The sequence below is a fragment of the Rhinoraja longicauda genome, chromosome 2, assembly GCF_053455715.1.
Source record: "Rhinoraja longicauda isolate Sanriku21f chromosome 2, sRhiLon1.1, whole genome shotgun sequence".
Taxonomy (NCBI): domain Eukaryota; kingdom Metazoa; phylum Chordata; class Chondrichthyes; order Rajiformes; family Arhynchobatidae; genus Rhinoraja; species Rhinoraja longicauda.
The window spans coordinates 30,593,509-30,616,201 of record NC_135954.1 but is presented as its reverse complement, the minus strand read 5'-3'; the positions used below and the strand labels follow the sequence as shown (position 1 = coordinate 30,616,201).

Sequence of the window (22,693 nt, the reverse complement as noted above, 5' to 3'; positions counted from 1 at the left end):
TGTTACAGGTTCCTCAAACAAAATTCATAAATTATTACCAACCTGACTGTAAATGTCTTTTACATGTGCAGCATGTATCAACTCTGGTGTGTCGGTTACAGTTCCGTACTTATTTTGTCCCAATTCCGAAGTCTGTTTATACATTACCTATGACAGAAAATCAATCAGAGCAAAGTGAACTAATACTCAGTCTTACACTCGCAACAAGGACAGAATCCCCCTTGTTCTCACCTTCCATCCCACCAGCCAGCGGATCCAACAAATCATCCGCCAACATTTCCGTCTACAACGGGACCCCACCACTGGCCATATCTTCCCATCCCCTCCCCTCTCTGCGTTCCGCAGAGACCGTTCCCTCCGTAACTCCCTGGTCCATTCGTCCCTTCCTACCCAAACCACCCCATCCCCGGGCACTTTCCCTTGCAACCGCACGAGATGCAACACCTGTCCCTTTACCTCCTCCCTCAACTCCATCCAAGGACCCAAACAGTCTTTCCAGGTGAGACAGAGGTTCACCTGCACCTCCTCCAACCTCATCAATTGCATCCGCTGCTCCAAATGTCAACTTATTTACATTGGCGAAACTAAGCGCAGGCTCGGCGATCGCTTCGCTTAACACCTGCGTTCGGTCTGCGTTGGCCAAACTGGTCTCCCGGTGGCCGAGCACTTCAACTCCCCCTCCCATTCCCAGTCTGACCTTTTTGTCATGAGCCTCCTCCAGTGCCATAGTGAGGCCCACTGGAAATTGGAGAAACAGCACCTCATATTTCGCCTGGGCAGTTTGCAGCCCAGGGATATGAACATCGACTTCTCCAACTTTAGATAGCTCTTCTGTTCCTCTCTTCCCCTCCTCCTTCCCAGATCTCCCTCTATCTTCCCGTCTCCACCTATATCCTTCCTTTGTCCCGCCCCCCTGACATCAGTCTGAAGAAGGGTCTCGACCCGAAACGTCATCCTTCTCTCCTGAGATGCTGCCTGACCTGCTGAATTACTCCAGCATTTTATGAATAAATACCTAAGACATTTTGATTATCTCTCTTGTTTTATGAAGAATTTGGAATTATATTATACTGAGCTGACATACAGGACATCATAAAGAGTAATTAGATATTTCTTAATCAAGGTAAGAAGGGTCCCGACCCAGAAACATCACCTATCCATATTCTCCAGAGATGAAGAAGGGTCTCGACCCGAAACGTCACCCATTCCTTCTCTCCCGAGATGCTGCCTGACCTGCTGAGTTACTCCAGCATTTTGTGAATAAATCGATTTGTACCAGCATCTGCAGTTCTTTTCTTATTCTCCAGAGATGCTGCCTGATCCTCTTGAGTTATTTCAGTACTCTGTGACTTTTTTTTTTAAAGATAAATAAATCTGCAGTTTGTATCCAAAAGATTTCACAAGCAGCAAATGACTTGTAACCAGAAAATCAATTTTTACTAAAATTAGTTTAGGACAGCACGATTTTTGCGATAGTGTGAATTCTCAAATGCTCTTCAAATAATATCAAAAATACCTGAACTAAATTGCTTACTTTATAAGCGTTCTTTATAAGATCCGTAATATACACTTGAACACACAGCCATTTAAACCAACTGCGTGGAAGGTGAATTATTTAATTAGTAAAAAAATTACCATGTAGAGAGCAGCATGGAAAATAAAAAATAAACAGAATGTATTAATAACACACACACCAGTTCCGCACCATACAGTTCCCAACAGTTCTTGAAATCTACCAACCAATGCAAAATTGCTGAACAGTCCCGGAATGATTTACATCAGCACAAAGTCCTCCAAATACCCAAGTTGCGATCCTTTGAGATATGATGTTGTGCCTTTTTCTCCAATCTCAGACATCCTACTCCCTCAGGACTTGGTGTGATCAGGGCAAGTCACCAGCTCTCTTACTACATCTGCCATACTTCGGATGTGAGCTTCTGTCTTGCCATATCCCCAGTCTTTAATTGTGACAGGCCATAAGTAATTAGAAATGGAGGATAAACACCCATTGCTTTCTTTCCTTGAGCAAGTTGCATGCGTTGTTGTAGATGCCGTCCAGTCTTTATTCAGCCACCTCTCTTGGAGCACCGCTTTAGAATTCTGATTTTCCTGTTCCCCAACATATTAATCTATGATTGATCGCAGTGAGGCATCATGCATGATGTTGCCACTGAGTACTTTTACCTATCTATTGGACTGCATTTCTTCCAAGTACAGGTACATAATTTTTCTAGTTATTACATTGAAAGCCACACCATAGCTGTTTTGGCTCTGTATCTTAGTAGAGTATCTCTCTGCTGCTTTCAGTGCAGTCTTTTTGCATATTAGCTGTATGTGCTTCATTGGTTTTAAATCGCACTACCTCAGAATTGATGGTTGCTTACAGGTCAAATTGAAATAATACTGGTAGTACTAGTACCAACATCGTGGCAATAGGCAATAGACAACAGGTGCAGGAGTAGGCCATTCGGCCCTTCGAGCCAGCACCAGGTACATTCACTAAGTGGCAATAGGTACATCCACTAAATATTCCTTTCACTGAATTGATCTCATTTGGCACTATATTGTGTTCAATATGAACACAGAATCTGTTGCCTTCCTTTGTTTTTCCTCTCACACTTCAACACATGTTCTTTCTTCTGTTGCACATCCACAGAAAACATAGAAAACATAGACATAGAAAATAGGTGCAGGAGTAGCCCATTCGGCCCCGAGCCAGCATTGCCATTCAATATGATATCATATCATATCATATATATACAGCCGGAAACAGGCCTTTTCGGCCCTCCAAGTCCGTGCCGCCCAGCGATCCCCGCACATTAACACTATCCTACACCCACTAGGGACAATTTTTACATTTACCCAGCCAATTAACCTACATACCTGTACGTCTTTGGAGTGTGGGAGGAAACCGAAGATCTCGGAGTAAACCCACGCAGGTCACGGGGAGAACGTACAAACTCCTTACAGTGCAGCACCCGTAGTCAGGATCGAACCTGAGTCTCCGGCGCTGCATTCGCTGTAAAGCAGCAACTCTACCGCTGCGCTACCGTGCCGCCCTTGGCTGATCATCCAAAATCAGTAAACCGTTCCTGCTTTTTACCCCATAATCCCTTGATTCCATTAGCCCTAAGAGCTAAATCTAACTCTCTCTTGAAATGTTGAAATCCGACATGTATAGCCTGGCTCAGCAACACGAGAAGAGGAACTTGTGCATGTGGAAGACAATGCACAAACCAGGGCCCCTGTGTTAGAATGAGCACAGGAACCTGGGCCCCATTGGAGGGGAAGCACAGCTGCAATCTGCACCTGCTATCTGCACCTGCTCAGCCAGATGCCAAGCCATCGGGTTTCTGAATAGTCAGATAGCAGATTATCGGAATTCTGCCCCAAATAACATCTTTACTTTCATGTGGTCTGGTCTGACTGCCATAACCAAATAAAAACAAAGTGTATGTTTCAGTGAAATCACAGCTCTCTCAGTATTCCTTCTTGTTTTTTCATAAATGTGAGGGATCGTGCCTAGCATTCAGTGTACCTATTCTGTGTCAGAATTTCAGTTTCTGTAACCAGAACAGTCAAGACCGAGGTTTAATATTTCATCCAAAAGATTGCATCTTCTCTCCTTCACTCATTAAGATACCAATGACAGCCAGCAAAATTAACAACGGTATTTTATTTATTAATGAATAGCCTTGCACAAAGTAGTCTTTTCGACAGAATCAAATAGATGGACTATCTTGCAGGTTCTACAGTAATACAATCTATCAGTCACACAGTCATGAGCTGCTATTCTTGAAATGGTGCCAATGAGTATTGCAAATGTTACAGAAAGCATTTTCAGCAATGGGGAACCTCCCTCGATAAAGCACCAAAGCACGAAATTAGATCATTGACCCAAACGTCCAATGTGAGTTTAAATTGGTATAATGGCCAGCACAGACAGTGTGGGTTGAAAGGCCTGTTCCTATGCTGGATTGTTCTATATTCTATGTACAGAGAAAGACCCTTCAATCTTGTGAGTCAGAGGACAGTGTTAAATCCATTAGCCAAGGCTTGCAGTGTGATCAGAGTGGTTTCTTGATAGGTTGAAATGTGCAGTTTTATTCTGTGCATATTCAAAAACCTATCACATGCTGCAACTTCTAAAATATGTTAAATATCTATTTGACATGACATTTGACCATCAATGCTTTCATCAGCATTGTCCTAAGTTTAGATTTAAAGATATGTTGTTTGTTAATAATTCCAGTAATTTGTGCTTTGAGAAACACCCGCATAAGATTATGCAAAGAAAAAGTAAATGAAAATTTTGGATAATGTATTTTAGGTTAACATCAATCATTAAAGGAAGGAGCAGAATAGAAGTACCAGGCTTATGCTGTAATTAAAGCAATTGCCTTGACCAAAAAGGAGACCTGAAAGTGCAATTGAGCTGTAATTTTTGTTCACCTGACTGGCAATTTCTGATGCATTCTTCGCACGTTTAATATCAAGTACATCTGAAGACAGTTGCATCCCTCTGCCTTTGATTTGGACTTCAAGATCCTTTCTGTATTCCTTCTGTGGAAATGAACAGCAAGTATTTAGGAATGCTCTTTATAAGGCAATGTAATCTTTAAGCCCAATAAGGAGAATCTTTGCAAAACAATATTTTTAACTGCCCATTTCCTTTTCTACCTTCTGGGGGAAGGGACAGGAGCTTGAAAGCTTGCACACCCAGACTTCAGAACGACTTCTTCCCCACTGCTCTACAATTCCTGAACTAATCACCACTTTCAAATACCATTCCCAGAGGTGCTGCTACGTACTCCGACTCCCAAGTAAGACTTCTGAGCAGCACGCACTAGCTGCCACGTATTCTACCATACTCGGTTATTTTGTTATTGTACTTTATTATTCTCTTACAAAACTCCGATTTTGCACTCCAATCTTGCAGCATTCTGCTGTTTTGTACGGACTATTGTATTTATCATTACTGTATGCATACTGTTTATTCTGTGAGCTTCGTGTACACATGGAATTCATTGCACTCTGGTATATATGACAATAATCTCATAATGAAGCGAGAAAAATTACCTCATTTAATATCTTGGATGCATTTTTTACTCGAATCATGTTTGGTGTATCATCCAGGGGAGTGAATCCTTTTCCTTTTATATCTTCTTCAAAGTCTTTTCTATATTCTTTCTGAAGAAAATATTGGCAGTTTGATTAAGTTACCTTTTAATAAAAAAGTATGGAATCAACTATAAGAGGGGGGCAGGGGAGAGAAGGGGAGAGAGGAGAGGGAGGAGAGAGAGGAGAGGGAGAGAGATGAGAGGGAGGGGGAGAGTCAGAGAGAGGAGAGGGGGAGAGAGGAGAGGGGGAGAGGGGAGAGGGGGAGAGAGGAGAGGGGGAGAGAGGAGAGGGGGAGAGGGGAGAGGGGGAGAGGAGACGGGGAGAGAGGAGAGGGGGAGAGAGGAGAGGGGGAGAGAGGAGAGGGGGAGAGAGGAGAGGGGGAGAGAGGAGAGGGGGAGAGAGGAGAGGGGGAGAGAGGAGAGGGGGAGAGAGGAGAGGGGGGAGAGAGGAGAGGGGGAGAGAGGAGAGGGGGAGAGAGGAGAGGGGGAGAGAGGAGAGGGGAGAGAGGAGAGGGGGGAGAGAGGAGGGGTGGGGAGAGAGGAGGGGTGGGGAGAGAGGAGAGGGGGGAGAGAGGAGGGGTGGGGAGAGAGGAGGGGTGAGAGGAGAGGGGGGAGAGGAGAGGGGGAGAGGAGAGGGGGGAGAGGAGAGAGGGGGAGAAAGGAGAGGGAGAATGTGAAGAGAGAGAATGTGATGACATCCAAAGAGTGCGAGCATAAGATCCAGAGAAAGAGCAAGAGGGAGATTCGGAGTGACAGTGAGATTTGGAATGAGGACGAGAGGGAGAGTCGGAGTGAGTTTCAGAGTGAGGGCAACAGGGAGATTCAGACCGAGGACAAGAGGGACACTCGGCATGAGGGAGGGTAAGAATCAATCTGTAATATATATTTGAATGTAGTATAAACTGAAGCAAGGGAAGCAACATGTTGATCCAAGTCAATTACCCTTTCATCAGAATTAATACTGATGAGTGGTGGCGAAATAAAATGTTTCTCTTTCTCTCTTCACAGATCTTGGCTGACATGCTGAGCGCTTTTATTAGTTTCTGCCATAATTAGAGAGAGTTACCTCATTTAATATATGGGATGCATGCTTGACTCGAATCATGTCTGGGGTGTCTCCGATCAAAGTGAGACCCTTTCCTTTGATGTTTTCCTCCCAATCCTTTATATATTCTTTCTAAAAAGATAATTGCACAAGTTTGTTGTTTAAAAATAGTTTTGGAATTTCCGCATTTGATAAAAAAATTACTTGATATTGTTCAAGAATTAGTTCTTTACATTTGAAATGAACGATTGAAATAGAGAATAGATCAGACTATATTAATGTCGACATTTTGTAGTCACCATTTGGTACACTTTCTTTGCCTGAATTAGAAGCTGCAATTGGTTTCCCACAAGGTCACACACCGTCCTGACCTGGAAATATATTGTCATTCTTTCATCATCTCTATGTCGATATCCATTGAAGTTTAGAAGAGCGAGAGGCAACTTGATTTAAACATAAAACATCCTTCGGGTCAGGACAGGGTAAATACGGAAAGGATGTTTCCAACCATTAGAGAATCTACCATTTTGAGCGGCACTGGTGGCTCAGCGGTAGATTTGCTGCCATACACCGCTTGCAGCGCCAGAGACCCAGGTTCAAACCCGACTACAGGTGCGATCTGTACGGAGTTTGTACGTTCTCCCTGTGACTGCATGGGTTTTCTCCGAGATCTTGGGTTTCCTCCCATACTCCAAAGATGGTATGTAGGTTAATTGGCTTGGTGTATGTGCACAAATTGTCCCTAGTGTGTGTAGGATAGTGTTAATGTGCAGGGATCGCTGGTCAGTGCAGATTTGGTGGGCCGAAGGGCCTGTTTCTGTGCTGTATTCTCTAAACTAAACTAAACTACCACTAGGAGGTCACTAGGGTTGGCATGAAAGTCAAAGACACTGCAAAATATTTTCTCAGAAAGCTACGAATCATTAATATTTTCTTCCTCAAAACACAGATGGAAGCAGCATATCTGAAGTAGATAGACACTCATACCAGTGGGGTGAAAGGTGACTGGGATAGACAGAAAGTGGAGATTAGTTAGATTAGCCATAATCTTATTGAATGGTGCAGCAGGCTTGAGGGCTGAATGACCAATGGAGTTTGCATGTTCTCCCTGTGACCACATGGGTTTTCTCTGGGTGCTCCAGTTTTCTCCCACATCTGAAAGACTTGTGGGTTTATTAGTTATTTTGACTTTGTAAATTGCCACTGCTGTGTAGGGAGTGGATGGGAATATGGGATAATATAGAACTAGTGTGAATGGGTGATCGACGGACGGCATGGACTCGGATGGCTGAAGGGCCTGTTTCCATGCTGTATCTCTAATATCTGCTCCTACCACATCCCCTGGCAGCATGTCCCATGCACCTTCTGACCTTGTTTAAAAAAACATGTCCCCTTGAAACATTTCCCTTCTGACTTTAAAATGATGCTCTCTAATATTTGATATTTCTATCCTAGAAGACTGACTATAAGTTCTAGCTATGCCTTTGATAATTTAATATACTTTTATGAAATTTCCTCTCAACCTCCAACATTCCAGAGAAGACAATCCAAGTTTGTCAAAATAAGTCCACAACTTTCTGAAATCAGTAACACAAGGAAAGTGGTAAAGAAGAATGCTTGCCTTCATTGATCAGGACATTGACCAGAGCCTTAATTTCTCCCATCATGGTTCCTTATTCCCAGCTGCCTTGCCTTTCACTTGAACAGGGGCATGCATGCCATGTACTCTCAACATCACTCTTTTAAACGCATCCCACTTTCCAGATGTCCCTGTGCCCACAAACATCCTACTCTAATCAACTATAGCAAGTTCCTGTTTAATACCATGTTCTATATTTTCTCCTTGGAGTTGATACATTCCAATTTTGGAAACATCCTGGTGAACCTCTTCTTCACCCTTTCCAAAGCCTCTACATCCTTCCTGTAGTGTGCAACCAGAACTGCATACAACCCCCCTCCCCCCCCCCAGATGTGGCCGAACCAATGTTTTGTACAGCTGCAATGACTTGAAAACTTTTATACCCAATGACTGTACCAATGAAGGCAAGTATGTCAAATGCCTTCTTTATCACCCGATTCACTTAGTGGTTAGGGAGCAATGTACCTGTATGCAAAGATTCTTTTGTACATCAATGCTGTTAAAGGCCCTGCCAATTACTGTATACTTTCCTTTTGCATTTGACCTCTCAAAATGCATCACCTCACACTTGTCTACATTACATTACTCCACCCTAATTTCTATCTGCACCAATTTTCAAGTTGTTTGGTTTAAACCGAAGATAGGCACAAAAAGATAGAGTAACTCAGCGTGTCAGACAGCATCTCTGGAGAATGCTGATTTCTCCAGTGATGCTGTCTCACCCGTGGAGTTACTCCAGCTTTTTGTGCCTATCTTCAACCTAACACCTACAAGCCTGTACGTTTTGGGAGTGTGGGAGGCAAATCGGTGCTTTCCGGAGAATACCCACGCATATCACGGGGAGAATGTGCAAACTAGGTATAGACAGCACCCATAGTCAGGATTGAACCCGGGTCTCTGGCGCCATAAGACAGCAGCTCTACCGTTGTGCCACCGTGTCGCCTGAGGGAAATTGGCAAATTCGATAATAAAGTCCATGTCGACAACATCCACTGTACCAACTAACCCTCATCGATCATCTTTGTCACTGCATTAAACTTGTTTGTAGATCTAAGTCCTAGAACTCCCTCGCCAAATGCATTAGGGGAGTGCCTTCACCAAAATGATGACAAATGTTCAAAAAGATGACTACCATTTTCTCAAAGGCAATTAGAGATGGCAATAAATAATGGCTTTGCCAACAGTGCATCTATCCTGAAAAATAAACAGAAAAGCTGTAACTGAGAAAACTCTAGGAGGATTAACAAGCACAGGGGTTCAGTAGTAATGTGGGCTCGAAGGATCAGGATCAGCTATTTCATTTCGTGACATAATTGGCTTAAGAGGTTTTACTGTTGGTAGCAATTCTACTGCTTGTGACCTGTTATGTTACAACAGAATTAGTGCCTAAAAATATCATTTCCAACAAGATAGATCTGTCGGAACAGTTCATAAGATCATAAATGATGGGAGTAGAATTAGGCCATTCGGCCCATCAAGTCTTCTCTGCCATTCAATCATGGCCTATCTATGTCTCCCTCCTAACCCCGTTCTCCTGCCTTCTCCCCATAACCTCTGACACCTGTACTAATCAAAAATCTATCTTTTTGCCTTAAATATATCCACCAAACTTTGCCTCCACAGCTTTCTGTGGCAAATAATTCCACAGATTCATTACCCTCTGACCGAAGAAATTCCTCCTCATCTACTTCCCAAAAGAATGTCCTTTAATTCTGAGGCTATGACCTCAATCCTAGACTCTCCCACGGGTGAAAACATCTTCTCCACATCCACTCTATCCAAGCCTTTCAGTATTCTGTACATTTCAATGAGGTCCTCCCTCATTCTTCTAAACTTCAGCGAATATAGGCCCGTGCCGTCAAAGGCTCATCATATGCTGTAACTTCTTTAACTCATTGAGCTAGTTTCACCGTTCAATGGGACGTGAGCTGACCTGGTTCAGCATGTTTGCCATTGCCAATTGCCTCTTAATAATCTTCAGTTAATAAATACTACTAATCTCAGATTTCAAGTTGACCTAACACCAATTACCATTTGTAGAAGGATATTTGAAAGTTCAACAATCTTCGCAGGTATTCGCATTTCCGAACTTAACTCCGAAGAGCAATGGTTTAATTCTAAAAACTATGCCTCTTTTCTTGGACAAGATAACCAGCATAACTAGATTCTCTGTTTTGGTCCTAATTGTCCCCATTAATTTCATAATAAATCAAATTACCTTTAGCCTTCTAAATTCAAAGAACTACAATATGGAACATAGAACAGTTTAGTACAAGAGCAGCCAATGTACATAACAACCATAACACCAATTTCAACAGCACGATTGCCTGCATGGCCTCTTTCTCACCATTCCTAGCCTGTTCATGTGCCTGCCTAAATGCTTCTTAAACATTGCTATTATATCTACTTCCACCACTTTACCTGGCAGTCTTCCAGCCACCTATCACTGAGTAAAAACATTGAACTTAAATCACCTTAATGCGCTCGGGAATTAAATATTAAAATTATGCGCTCAGGTATTTGACAATTTTACCCTTCAATCCAATCACCTACGGCACCTCCTTAAAACATGGCTCAAGTTTGCAAGGCATGACCTGCCCTGCACAAACCCATGCTAACCACCCCTAGTTAGTCTCTGCTTTTTCAGATGCGAGTAGATCCTATCCCAAAGGATCTTCTCCCATATTTCCCTACCAATGAAGAAGGCTCACCAGCTTATAATTTCCTGGTTTGCACGTCAAGCAGCATGTGTGGCCGTAAAGAGATGTTTTGGTTCAAGACTCTGCATTGGGAAATTGTCCTGGTAAAAGAGGTGACAGGAGAGCTAAAGAGAAACTGGTAGCTGATAGATTAAATGAGGTGAGATGGGGATAATGGAATCAGGGAGGAGATGGGGGAGCATAGTGACCGAGGCTGGTGGGTAATAGCTGCAACTCATTTGGGGAGAGATAAGGAAGGTAGGTCAAGGAAGAAGAAACACAGGTGAACAGCAGTGTGGGTCAATGGAAGATGATCAAAGTAAGAGAGAACATAGGTGAGCCGGTAGGAGTCGAAAAGGAACACAGGGGGTGTGGGTTATCTGAAATGCCAAAATTCAATGATCACACCATTGGGTTGTACATTACCCATGCAAAATATGAAGTGGTATTCTTCTAAATCAGTGTTTGGCCTCACTGTGGCAGTGGCAAAGGCCTAGTGATCCACCACAGTTGAGAACAGAGTGGAGTGAGTACTGCCCATTCCTAACGTAATATAATTTAATGATATACAAAGCAATAGATTTAAAAAACTTTAAACGCTATTCTTTAATTATAATTATAAAACTATTCTTTGGTTTGCTCTGTTGATTTGGCACCATTTATACAATATTTCACAGCAATATCATGGACTGTTTTAAATTAGATTAGAACCTACCTCATTGAGGTCCTTGTACTTTTTTATCTCCACTTTCTGTAGCTTTAACAATGCAAGGCTATAACACTACATTCTATACTGGTTATGTTTCTCTTTGCACTACCTATTATACTTGTGCATGGCATGATTTGACTGGATAGCAGGTAAACAAAGTTTTTCACTGTACCTTAATACATGTGACAATAATGAACCAATACTAATGTGAAAATGAATACCAGTTATAGGGCTGGCCTATGATAGCATCCTTGCTCAATAATGTCAGGAGATGAGAAGCGATGGTGCCGCAGGCAGAGGAGCTGTCTTACAGCTCCAACAACCCTGTTCAATCCTGACCTCCCGTGCTATCTGTTTTCGCATTCCCGCAGTGCTCAAGATTTTCTCCCTGTTGGTTGTTTGGTAATTAGCTGCTATAAAATATCGCTAGTGGAGATGGCTGGCAGAGAATCAAGGTTTTACTAATGGGCTTGTGTTAGAAAACATGTTCCAAGGAAATGAGTAGGGAAAAGGAACTGATGAGATTGCTCTGATAGCTAACATTGTCTCCTTGGGTCAAAAGGTTTTCTTCGATATTGTAAGGAAATAAGATAATTTGGAAAAACGTAATAAGGATATTTCCATTAACATTTTCTGTATAGATGCTTATACCATACATTATGTTTTTATAGTATTCAAAACTCAGAAGTTAATATCCATACAATATTTCCATTGTATAAATGCAATAACATATAAAAGCAAACAATTTCAATGCTTCTTAATATTTTGCGGATACACCATTATTTTAGAGGAACAGTGTTACTTCAGTCCTCAAAGAGTTACAAACATGAAACATGTGGTAACTCAATAATCCCAGCTTTCACTCCTGGACTCGAGTATCACTGCAGCTTGTCAACATTCTGCCATTTCTATCTGTGCCCTTTAATGAAGTGGCTCACATTGTGTGGGGAGGAAGGAAAAAGCAAAGCAGAAAGACACAGCATCAAGCAAAGTACAGCTCCTGTCAGCTTAGGTGGGTGGCTGTCAGCTTGGAAGGGTGCAAATCATCAGGTCAATTCTGTTCCATGAAGAAATGCAAGGAAATTATGGCACATAATAAGAAAAACATTTAATAAATATACATATATGTGGACAAATGCAGTGCAAAAAGCTTTTCAATATCTTATAACCTACAGTATCCACATAAGGCACTCTGGTACTACTCATTTAATAACGGGAAATACTCCATGAACACGTAGACAATAAACTCTGCTATATATAGATAGTATGAATGAGAATTACCTTATTAAGGAGACTGGTGGCATGTTTGGCATGCAAGTAACCTGGGGTCATATCAAGATCAACAGACATGCTGCCTTTCATCAATTCATCAAAATCTTTCCGGTACTGTTTCTGTTGATTGCACAATATTGAATGTGTCAGGATTTTCACGGTCACCATGTTTCACTCTTGTTAGGATGAGAATTCTTTGTTATTTGTCAGAACATTTGATGATATTGAAGTAAGATATTTAATTTGTGACAGCACAGGCTTAGGAACATTTAAAGCCTATTAGTGCATATGAAAACAGCAAAATCACACATCATTTGTTCTTGCTGAGGCCTCGTTTCATGTTAAATATGACACAAGGAACAAAATTAATATGAACCGTGTTTCAAATAATATGAAAGAACAGATCTTTCTTTACCTCATTCTGGATGTATTGTGCCTGTTTTGCTGCCACATAACTTGGAGTCTCCATAAATTCCAGCATTGATTTCCCTTTATTTTTTTCATAGTCTTCCCTGTATTTGTTCTGCAATATGCAAAGGAATTCGGACAGGAGATGTGAGGTGAAGATTACACATCAGAATTCTGATTGATTAGAACATTCAGTTTGTAATACCTGGCTTTGAATTATTGCATTCTCCTTGTGATGAAGTTGTTCAGACGTATCAAGAGCCAAGTGGTAATGACCTTTGCTTTTTTCAAACTCTTTCTTGTATTCGTGCTACAAACAGAATTGGTCAAACAAAACTGCGAAATTTAGCTGTGCTTTACCCATAAATTACAAATTGATGTTTGCAACACAACAGAAGCGCAAATGGAAATTGCTGGAAGATGCTACAAAAATTATTTAACACAAATTCATCTCTTCGAGAAATATTTATAGGATGCATGAAAGCATCCAGATGAGTTATTCTGTGCTAGGTCGTTTACTCCCTATATCCTTTTGTGTGCCAAAGAGACATTCTCAGCCATGACACAAGAGGCATGTAAAGTGCCAGCCAGTTGATTTTAGTGGGAATAAAGAAATAAAACGGCAGGCAAAAGGCAAGCTATATACATGAATTGTTCAAGATTACTAAACACTCGATCTCTTGAAATAAAAAGAACCCACAGGTGCTAGAAATCTAAAATACAAAATTCTGCAAGCACTCAATGGGTCTGGTCGCATCTGTGGGAAGAGAATGGTTGTTTCAAGTTGAAGCCCCTTGAAGACCAAATAAACCATCTGGTGGAAAGATTAATAAAGGAGAAATATGCTAGCGTCTGCAAGAGAGGGAGAGAAGGGGAGGGCGTCACAAGAGGGAGGGAGGGGCTGCAAGAGGGAGGAGGGGCTGCAAGAGGGAGGAGGGGGGGAGGGAGGGGTGGTGTGCGAGAAAGAGGGGGGAAGAGATTGGGAGGGAGGGGCTGCAAGAGGGAGGAGGGGCTGAAAGAGGGGGGAGGGGGGAGGGAGGGGTGGTGTGCGAGAGGGAGGGGGGATGTGATTGGGAGGGAGGGGCTGCAAGAGGGAGTAGGGAGGAGGGAGGGAGGGAAGGGCGGTGTGCGAGAAGGAAGGCATGAGAGGGAGGGGGGTGAGATTGGGAGGGGGAGAGAGAGGGAGGGGGAGAGAGAGGGAGGGGGAGAGAGAGGGAGGGGGAGAGAGAGGGAGGGGGAGAGAGAGGGAGGGGGAGAGAGAGGGAGGGGGAGAGAGAGGGAGGAGGAGAGAGAGGGAGGGGGAGAGAGAGGGAGGGGGAGAGAGAGGGAGGGGGAGAGAGAGGGAGGGGGAGAGAGAGGGAGGGGGAGAGAGAGGGGGGAGCACAAGAGGGAGATGGGGGAAAGAGAGGGAGAGGGGTGTGCGAGATGGAGGGGGGACAGATAGAGAGGGGGAGCGCGAGAGGGGGAGGGGAGAGCGAGGGAGGGGGAGAGAGAGGGAGTGGGGTGCGCGAGAGGGAGTGGGGTGCGTGAGAGGGAAGGGGGTGTGCGAGAGGGAGGGGGGTGTACGAGAGGGAGGGGGTGAGATTGGCAGGGCTGCGCGAGAGGGCGTGCACGAGTGGGAGGGGTGTGTGCGAGATGGAGGGGGGAGAGATAGGGAGGGGGAATGCGAGAGGGAGAGGGGTGTGCGAGAGGGAAGGGGGTGCGCGAGAGGGAGGGAGGGGGGGTGTGTGAGAGGGTGGAGGGGGGTGTGTGAGAGGGTGGAGGGGGGTGTGTGAGTGGGTGGAGGGGGGTGTGTGAGAGGGAGGGAGGGGGTGTGAGGAGGAGGGGGGGTGTGCGAGGGTGGAGGGGGGTGTGTGAGAGGGTGGAGGGGGGGTGTGTGAGAGGGAGGGGGGGGTGTGTGAGAGGGTGGAGGGGGGTGTGTGAGAGGGTGGAGGGGGGTGTGTGAGAGGGTGGAGGGGTGAGAGGGAGGGGGGGTGTGCGAGAGGGAGGGATGGTGTGTGAGGAGGAGGGGGTGTGTGTGAGAGGGTGGAGGGGGGTGTGTGAGAGGGTGGAGGGGGGTGTGTGAGAGGGTGGAGGGAGGGGGTGTGAGAGGGAGGGGGGGTGTGCGAGAGGGAGAGGGAGCGAGGGGCATGGGGGTCGTGAGAGATGTGACATGCCAGAGCTGCAATGCCGGGGAAGTGGCAGAGGGATAGAGTGAGAGTGAGGCTAAAGTCGAGGCTGGCAGTAGTTATTGTCAGGAGCAGTTAAGCATTTGTTGGCCACCAGAGACTGTGAAGATGTGTGTGGCCTCGCCCTTTCTGTTGGAGATGGGTCAGGATATCAGAGGACTCTCCTCCATCTATCGCAATTTCTAAATCGCTTTGCTTTGTATTTCAAAACAGCTGTTAACTATCCATTTACACTGTGATTGCTGTTATAAAAAATATTTATGTTCCTACGCCACAACTTTACCATAAAGGTTATTCCCCATCCTCCAGCAGTAACGCAAGGTTATGTGAGTAAATTCGTCAAGTATTTGTTAACCCTTCCAGTCAGAGGCACATAGCACTAAAATAAACTCTTCAGTTCTCAGAGTCTGCGCAAAACCGTGAAACACCAATTTACATCAATCCCAGTTTATTCTCATCGATTCCTCAAGTTTTTAACAGAGGCAAATCATAGCGGCCAGTTAACCTGCCACTCGGCATCTTTGGGATGTGGGACAAAACAAGATCTCCTGGGACAAGCTCCCACACAATCACATGGGATGGTGCAAATGCCACACAGACAGACTGGACATCAGAAGTGCCTGGAGCTGCTGCTAAGTTCCTAAGCCACTTTGTTTTATGCCTCAGGTTCCAGGATCTGCAGTCTCTTGTATCTTCATTTGAAAAAGTTGATATTTTATTCAATTATATCCTTGTTCTCTATCTGTTAGTTGAAGTCTATCATATTAAATTGTCCACTTAATTTGCTGGGATAACATTATGCTAATTGGAAACAGATCATACGTTATTTTGAGTAGAAATGGCACCCAAAACATGCTTACAGAATGAGGTGCCGAACGAAATTACGTTACCAGCAGTCACACAAAAAAAAAGAAACACAAGACACATAACCCCAACACAAACATCCATCACAGTGACTCCAAACACCCCCTCACTGTGATGGAGGCAACAAAACTTCCGCTCTCTTCCCCACGCCCAAGTCCCCGCGGCCGAGCCGCACCGGGCGCTGAAACATCCCGCGGCCGAGCCGAGCCGAGCTTGTGATATAATAACATATCAATCACAGTTTTTCAGACAAATTCCTACTTAATGCATTTTCAGATTACGAGTTTATAACGTCCGCAATAAAAAACTTTTGTGGCCACGTATTAAATAATGTTCATCAAAAATATATTAAACATTTCCCCCCACCAACTTTCTCTGTTTATACTTTTATAACCATCTGAGAGCAGAAATCTCCATTTTAAATAAAAATAACAGGTATTCCAAATAAAGCTCACATCACTTTGGAATTTGCTGACTGCCAATGCATGTTCCAGATGCAGCAAATCGGGGAAATTTGATGATGTCCTTTTTAGTTTTTGAAGATCAGCCTTGTATTCAACCTGTACAAAGAAATCACAATTAAATGCAAAAGGAAACTCCCAACTTGGTTTCATCACTTCAGTGACCGACAACATTTAGAAAGTACAATGGGTGGTTTAACCTTCACAGGAAAACATAAAAGTAAAAATACTGCACTTGGTGGATATATGAAATAAGAATAGAAAATAATGGAAATACTCAAATCGGTTAGGCAGCACTTAAGTTGAATTACTGGTGGTAACAGGTTACTAAATAAAAACAAAAATTAAACATTGAAGCAAGGAAGTTTCAAACCAAGAAGGGTTTTTTGTTGAAATCATTCACCAATAATTTCAATTTTCTGATGTCAAATGACTGCTGCACATTTCCATAATTTTGGGATTTTTATTAGAATTTCAAATTTCTGGCTTCCTTTAGAACATTTTCCAAAATTTACTGAAATATACAGTTTTGGCAATATTTAGAAAGTAGCTTTTGAATTCAGAATAAAACATTTTGTGCATTTGTAATCCAACATGTTGTTGAATGGAAATTTCTAACTGGGTGGCGCCGTACGTTGGCAGCCTCGCCAACTGCCTGTCTCGTCCTTTTCTTCTTTTGTTGTTTTTAGTCTGTTGTTAAATGTTTGTTTTAGTGTATCTTTAGGTTTGTATTATGTGGGGAGTGGGGGGAAACTTTATGGCAAATCAAATTCCTCGTGTGTTTTTACATACTTTGTTAGACAATAGACAATAGACAATAGACAATAGGTGCAGGAGTAGGCCATTCGTCCCTTCGAGCCAGCACCGCCATTCAATGTGATCATGGCTGATCATTCTCAATCAGTACCCCGTTCCTGCTTTCTCCCCATACCCCCTGACTCCGCTATCCTTAAGAGCTCTATCTAGCTCTCTCTTGAATGTATTCAGAGAATTGGCCTCCACTGCCCTCTGAGGCAGAGAATTCCACAGATTCACAACTCTCTGACTAAAAAAGTTTTTCCTCATCTCTGTTCTAAATGGCCTACCCCTTATTCTTAAACTGTGGCCCCTGGTTCTGGACTCCCCCAACATTGGGAACATGTTTCCTGCCTCTAACATGTCCAACCCCTTAATAATCTTATACGTTTCAGTAAGATCCCCTCTGTTGTTAATTGTTAATTGTTAATTGTTAATTGTTAATTGTTAATTGTTAATAAATTAATTGCAATACAATACAAAACAAAGATCATAGCAAGAAAAGGCTTGGCAATGACAATTGTGAGGCAGGGTGTCTCCAGAAATCTTACAGAGCGGCAAGAAATGAAGAAGGTCAATAGTTTTCTCTGGGACAATTCAAACTGACGTTAGAGAGACATTTGGAGAGATTAAAAAAACAATATCATGGGTTTCTGGTACACCCACGTCAGAATAAATCTTTTCCTTTCAAACCAGCTGCATTACTGAACTTTGAAAAGGATCCCAAGAGTACTTGGATCATTCTTTGGTCAAACAATGCCCATTAAATGATGGTTAACATGGTGAGTATGAAATGGAACTCGACTGAACGGCAGTCAGCAAAGTTGTTTTATTACTATTAAATATTCAGACCCTCAGAAATAAATAATGTTGTTTTAGGCAGGAGATGAGGAGAACTTTAGGCAGGAGATGAGGAGAACAAAGGGTGATAAATCTGTGGAATCCGTTGCCACAGAAGGCTGTAGAGGCCATCAGTGGATATTTTTAAGGCAGAGATAGATAGATTATTGATTAGTCCAGGGGTCAGAGGTTATAGGGAGAAGGCAGGAGAATGGGGTTAGGAGGGAGAGATAGATCAACCATGATTTAATGGAGTAGACTTGATGGGGCAAATGGCCTAATTCTACTCCTATCACTTATGAGAGCCTGAAGCTTGAGACATTTTATAAGTTCAGATGACAGAACTGTCAAACATTCAATTAGAAGAGACAATGGCTTAGATTCTGCTGAGAGGAGCACTCCATCTACATCCAGGCAATTTGGCAAATTTATGGTTTTCTGTTAACTCTATGCAGAGTCCAACAAGAGATAGCAGTCAATAAATTCACGTTTGGCCTATAAATTAGAACTCCCACATTAATGTGCTAGTCCTGAACCTGGTAACACTTATATGTTGAATTATCAACTAAGTAGAACAAAATTCAGCCTTAAAGAGTAATTTTTAGTTTAGTTTAGTTTTGAGATACAGCACGGAAACAGACCCTTCGGCCCACCGAGTCCGCACCGACCAGTGATCTTCGCACAGTAACAATATCCTACACACACTAGGGATCATTTACATTTATAGCAGCCAATTAACCAACAAACCTGTACACCTTTGGCATGTGGGAGGAAACCAAAGATCTCAGAGAAAATCCACATGCTCACGGGGAGAACGTATAAGCTCCATACAGAGAGCACCCTGTAGTCAGGATCGAACTCGGATCTCTGGCACTGCAAGCGCTGTAAGGCAGCAACTCTATTGTTGCGCCACCTTGCTGCCCATCAATCACAAAAAAGGTGTAGGAAGGAACTGGAGATGCTGGTTTACACCGAAGATAGACACAAAATGCTGGAGTAACTCAGCAGAACAGGCAGCATTTCCGGATAGAAGGAATGGGTGACGTTAAGACCCAAAACATCACCGTTTCCTTCTATCCAGAGATGCTGTCTGTCCCGCTGAGTTACTCCAGCATTTTGTGCCTAAATCAATAGAAAGGCACAAGCGAATATGAAAGTTACCAAATATTGCTGAGCAAATTTATTTAATTATTTGGTCCAAAGTCTGCTTACATTACTTGCAAGAACAGATGCTGCCTGCAATTGTTTGAAGGAAACACTCTCCTGGGGATTGAATTGATGCACCCTTCCTTTGATCTCTTTATTAAATTTGTCTTTATAGTTAACCTGGAACAAAAATAATGACAATGAAAATCCGACACCATTCTGAGTAAATCTAACTTTGTCAAAAATGCAAAACCAAGACATAGAAATTTAAATAGAACACAGCATCATTTTTTTTGCCCATTGCAAATGAGCTGAAGCACTTCGCCGCACGCATAGCTTAAAATGGGCATTTGAATGGAACGTAAAACCTACACAAAAGCAAAGGGCCAATAGCAGTGATATCATTCATAAACCAGCATCTGCAGTTCCTTTCAGATACATAGATACATAGGTGCAGGAATAGGCCATTCGGCTCTTCAAGCCAGCACAGCCATTCAATGTGATCATGGCTGATCATGCACAATCAGTACCCCGTACCTGCCTTCTCTCCATACCCCTTGATTCCGCTAGCCCTAAGAGCTCTATCTAACTCTCTTTTGAATGCATCCAGTGAATCGGCCTCCTCTGCCATCTGAGGCAGAGAATTCCACAAATTATCAACTCTGTGTGAAAAAGTTTTTCCTCGTCTCAGTTCTAAATGGCCTACCCCTTATTCTTAAACTGTGGCCCCTGGTTCTGGACTCCCCAAACATCGGGAACATTTTTCCTGCACCTAGCCTGTCCAATCCCTAAATAATGTTATATGTTTCTATAAGATCCCCTCTCATCCTTCTAAATTCCATTGAATACAAGCCCAGTCACTCCATTCTTTCATCATATGACAGTTCCGCCATCCCGGGAATTAACCTCGTGAACCTGCACTGCACTCTCTCAATAGCAAGAATGTCCTTCCTCAAATTAGGAGACCAAAATTGCACATAATACCCCAGGTGTGGTCTCACCAGGGCCCTATTCAACTGCAGAAGGACCTCTTTGCCATTAGCTTTCTTCACTGCCTGTTGTACCTGTATGCTTCCTTACAGTGACTGATGCACGAGGACACGCAGGTCTCGTTGTACTTCCCCTTTTCCTAACCTGACACCATTTAGATAATAATCTGCCTTCCCGTTCTTGCCTCCAAAGTGGATAACCTCACATTTATGCACATTAGACTGCATCTGACATGCATCTGCCCACTCACCCAACCTGTCCAAGTAACTCTGCATCCTCATAGCATCCTCCTCACACTGTCACACTGCCACTGCCACCCAACTAATTTTCATTCAAACTTGTTTTGAATGACAAATAAAGATATTAGACATAGACATAGAAAATAGGTGCAGGAGGAGGCCATTCGGCCCTTCGGGCCAGCACCACCATTCATTGTGATCATGGCTGATCGTCCCCAATCAGTAACCTGTGGCCAACATCCTCCCACATCCCTTGCTTCCACTAGCCCCCAGAGCTCTATCTAACTCTCTCTTAAATTCATCCAGTGATTTGGCCTCCACTGCCCTCTGTAGCAGAGAATTCCACAACTCTAAGACTGTGGCCCTTGGTTCTGGACTACTCCAACATTGGGAACATTTTTCCTGCGTCTAGCTTGTCTAGTCATAATTTTATATGTCTCTATAAGTTCCCCTCTCACTGGAGACCAAAAAGCCTACTACAGCATTGTTTTTTGCTCAAATTTCCAGCATCAGCAGTCTCTCGTACCTCTACTTCAGCTTTTACTTGCTACATTCATAACTGATTTATTCACTTGCAGAAGTTATATTCAAAAGGATATCAACAGTATCTCTTTCCTTTTATCGAATAGATTTGTATATATTCAATAGGTTATCTGAAGCACAAAAATAAAACTTGCTTCAATCCTCGTGAAAACAGCTAACTACATCCTCTAAATTGTTTTGCAGAAGCTGCATGAGTCAGTTCAATTGTAATATTCATTATCATCCCAAACACTGACAAAACTCTCAAGCTCTCTAAAATTATTTTATCAGCTAAACACTAATGGCCTGTATGGAGCAAGGAACAAATTTTGGCATTCATGCATTATCTTATTAAGTGGCTATGACCTAATTCATGCATTTTGGTAATAGGAATAAAGGCGTAGACTATTTTCTAAATGGGGAGAGAATCCAGACATCGGTGGTGCAAAGGGAATTGGGAGTGCTGTGAGCAATTTTGGGCATCATATCTGAGGAAGAATATGCTGATTCTGGAGAGGATCCAGAGGTGGTTTACAAGAATGATCCCAGGAATTAGTAGGTTAACCTATGAAGAGCGTTTGTCGGCACTGGGCCTGTATTCGCTGGAGTTTAGAAGAATGAGGGGGGACCTCATTGAAACATACAGTATAATGAAAGGCTTGGATAGAGTGGATGTGGAGAGGCTGCTTCCATTAGTGGGAGAGTCTAGGACTAGAGGTCATAGCCTCAGAATTAAAGGACGTTCTTTTAGGTAGGAGATGAGGAGAATATTTTTTAGTCAGGGGGTGGTAAATCTGTGGATTTTTTTGCCACAGAAGGCTGTGGAGGCCTATTCAGTGGATATTTTTAAGGCAGAGATAGATAGATTCTTGATTAATACAGGTGTCAGAGGTTATGGGGGGAAGGCAAGAGAATGGGGTTAAGAGGGAGAGATAGATCAGCCATGATTGAATGGCGGAGTAGACAATGGGTCAAATGGCCTAATTCTGCTCCTTTCACTTATGACCTTATCCAAATCAATATTGCTCTTAAAGAAAATCTGTCTCCTTAAGCCATTTCTCATCCTCCTTCTCTCTGCTCCCTTCTGTTCTCTTCTCTTCTCTACTTTTCCTGTTATTGGGCTTCTGAATGGTCCTTCCATAAGCTAGGATACTGACTGATTCGCCTCTACCCCTTTGTGGGCATTGGACTGTCTATAGAACTGAGCATTACAATGCTTTGAACTGTATTCAGCAGTCTGTATCTTCCCTTTTGCTCTATCTATTATGTGAGTTTGACTTAATTGTATTCATGTATAGTATATCTGATCTGTTTGAATAGCATGCATAACAAAGTTTTTCACTGTACCTTGGTACACGTGACAATAATAAAGTTTACTTCATCTTACTTTTGTTGAGAAAATTATTTATATAAACTTCCTTCATGTATGTTATTCATAATGATTAAATTTGACTGGAAAACTATTTTCCAAAATTCAAAAACATACTAGTAGTATCAAACCAAATTCCCCTCACCTGTATCCACCTATCACTTGTCGGGCTTTGTCCTGACCCCATTTCTTTTCCAGTTTTCTCTCCCCTACTGCAATCAGTCTGAAGAAAGGTTCCAAGCTCAAATGTCACATATCCATATCTTCCAGAGATGCTGTCTAACTCGATGAATTATTCCAGCACTTGGTGTTTATTTTTAAAGATAACTTAATTATTTTTAAATGGGTAGCTCTCAATGGATAAAGAAAATTACTCAGGTTCAAACAAGTTGTGTTGCAGGAGGTTA

The 22,693-nt window shown here is 42.8% G+C and overlaps 2 protein-coding genes across 4 annotated transcripts in view; both read right to left on the bottom strand.

The window, feature by feature from the left end:
• nebl (nebulette) overlaps nt 1–22,693 on the bottom strand; it is a 248,629-nt gene that overhangs the window by 29,723 nt on the left and 196,213 nt on the right. The window lies entirely within an intron of this gene.
• LOC144603209 (nebulette) overlaps nt 1–22,693 on the bottom strand; it is a 76,935-nt gene that overhangs the window by 6,222 nt on the left and 48,020 nt on the right. For both annotated transcript variants that reach the window (XM_078416402.1, XM_078416411.1), the window contains exons 9-17: nt 19,233–19,346; nt 16,380–16,484; nt 13,098–13,202; nt 12,900–13,007; nt 12,494–12,604; nt 6,187–6,297; nt 5,080–5,190; nt 4,453–4,563; nt 43–147 (exon numbers count right to left, since the gene is read on the bottom strand). In XM_078416402.1, coding sequence (XP_078272528.1) covers nt 43–147; nt 4,453–4,563; nt 5,080–5,190; nt 6,187–6,297; nt 12,494–12,604; nt 12,900–13,007; nt 13,098–13,202; nt 16,380–16,484; nt 19,233–19,346 — 981 coding nt within the window. The remainder of the gene's footprint in view (nt 1–42; nt 148–4,452; nt 4,564–5,079; nt 5,191–6,186; nt 6,298–12,493; nt 12,605–12,899; nt 13,008–13,097; nt 13,203–16,379; nt 16,485–19,232; nt 19,347–22,693) is intronic.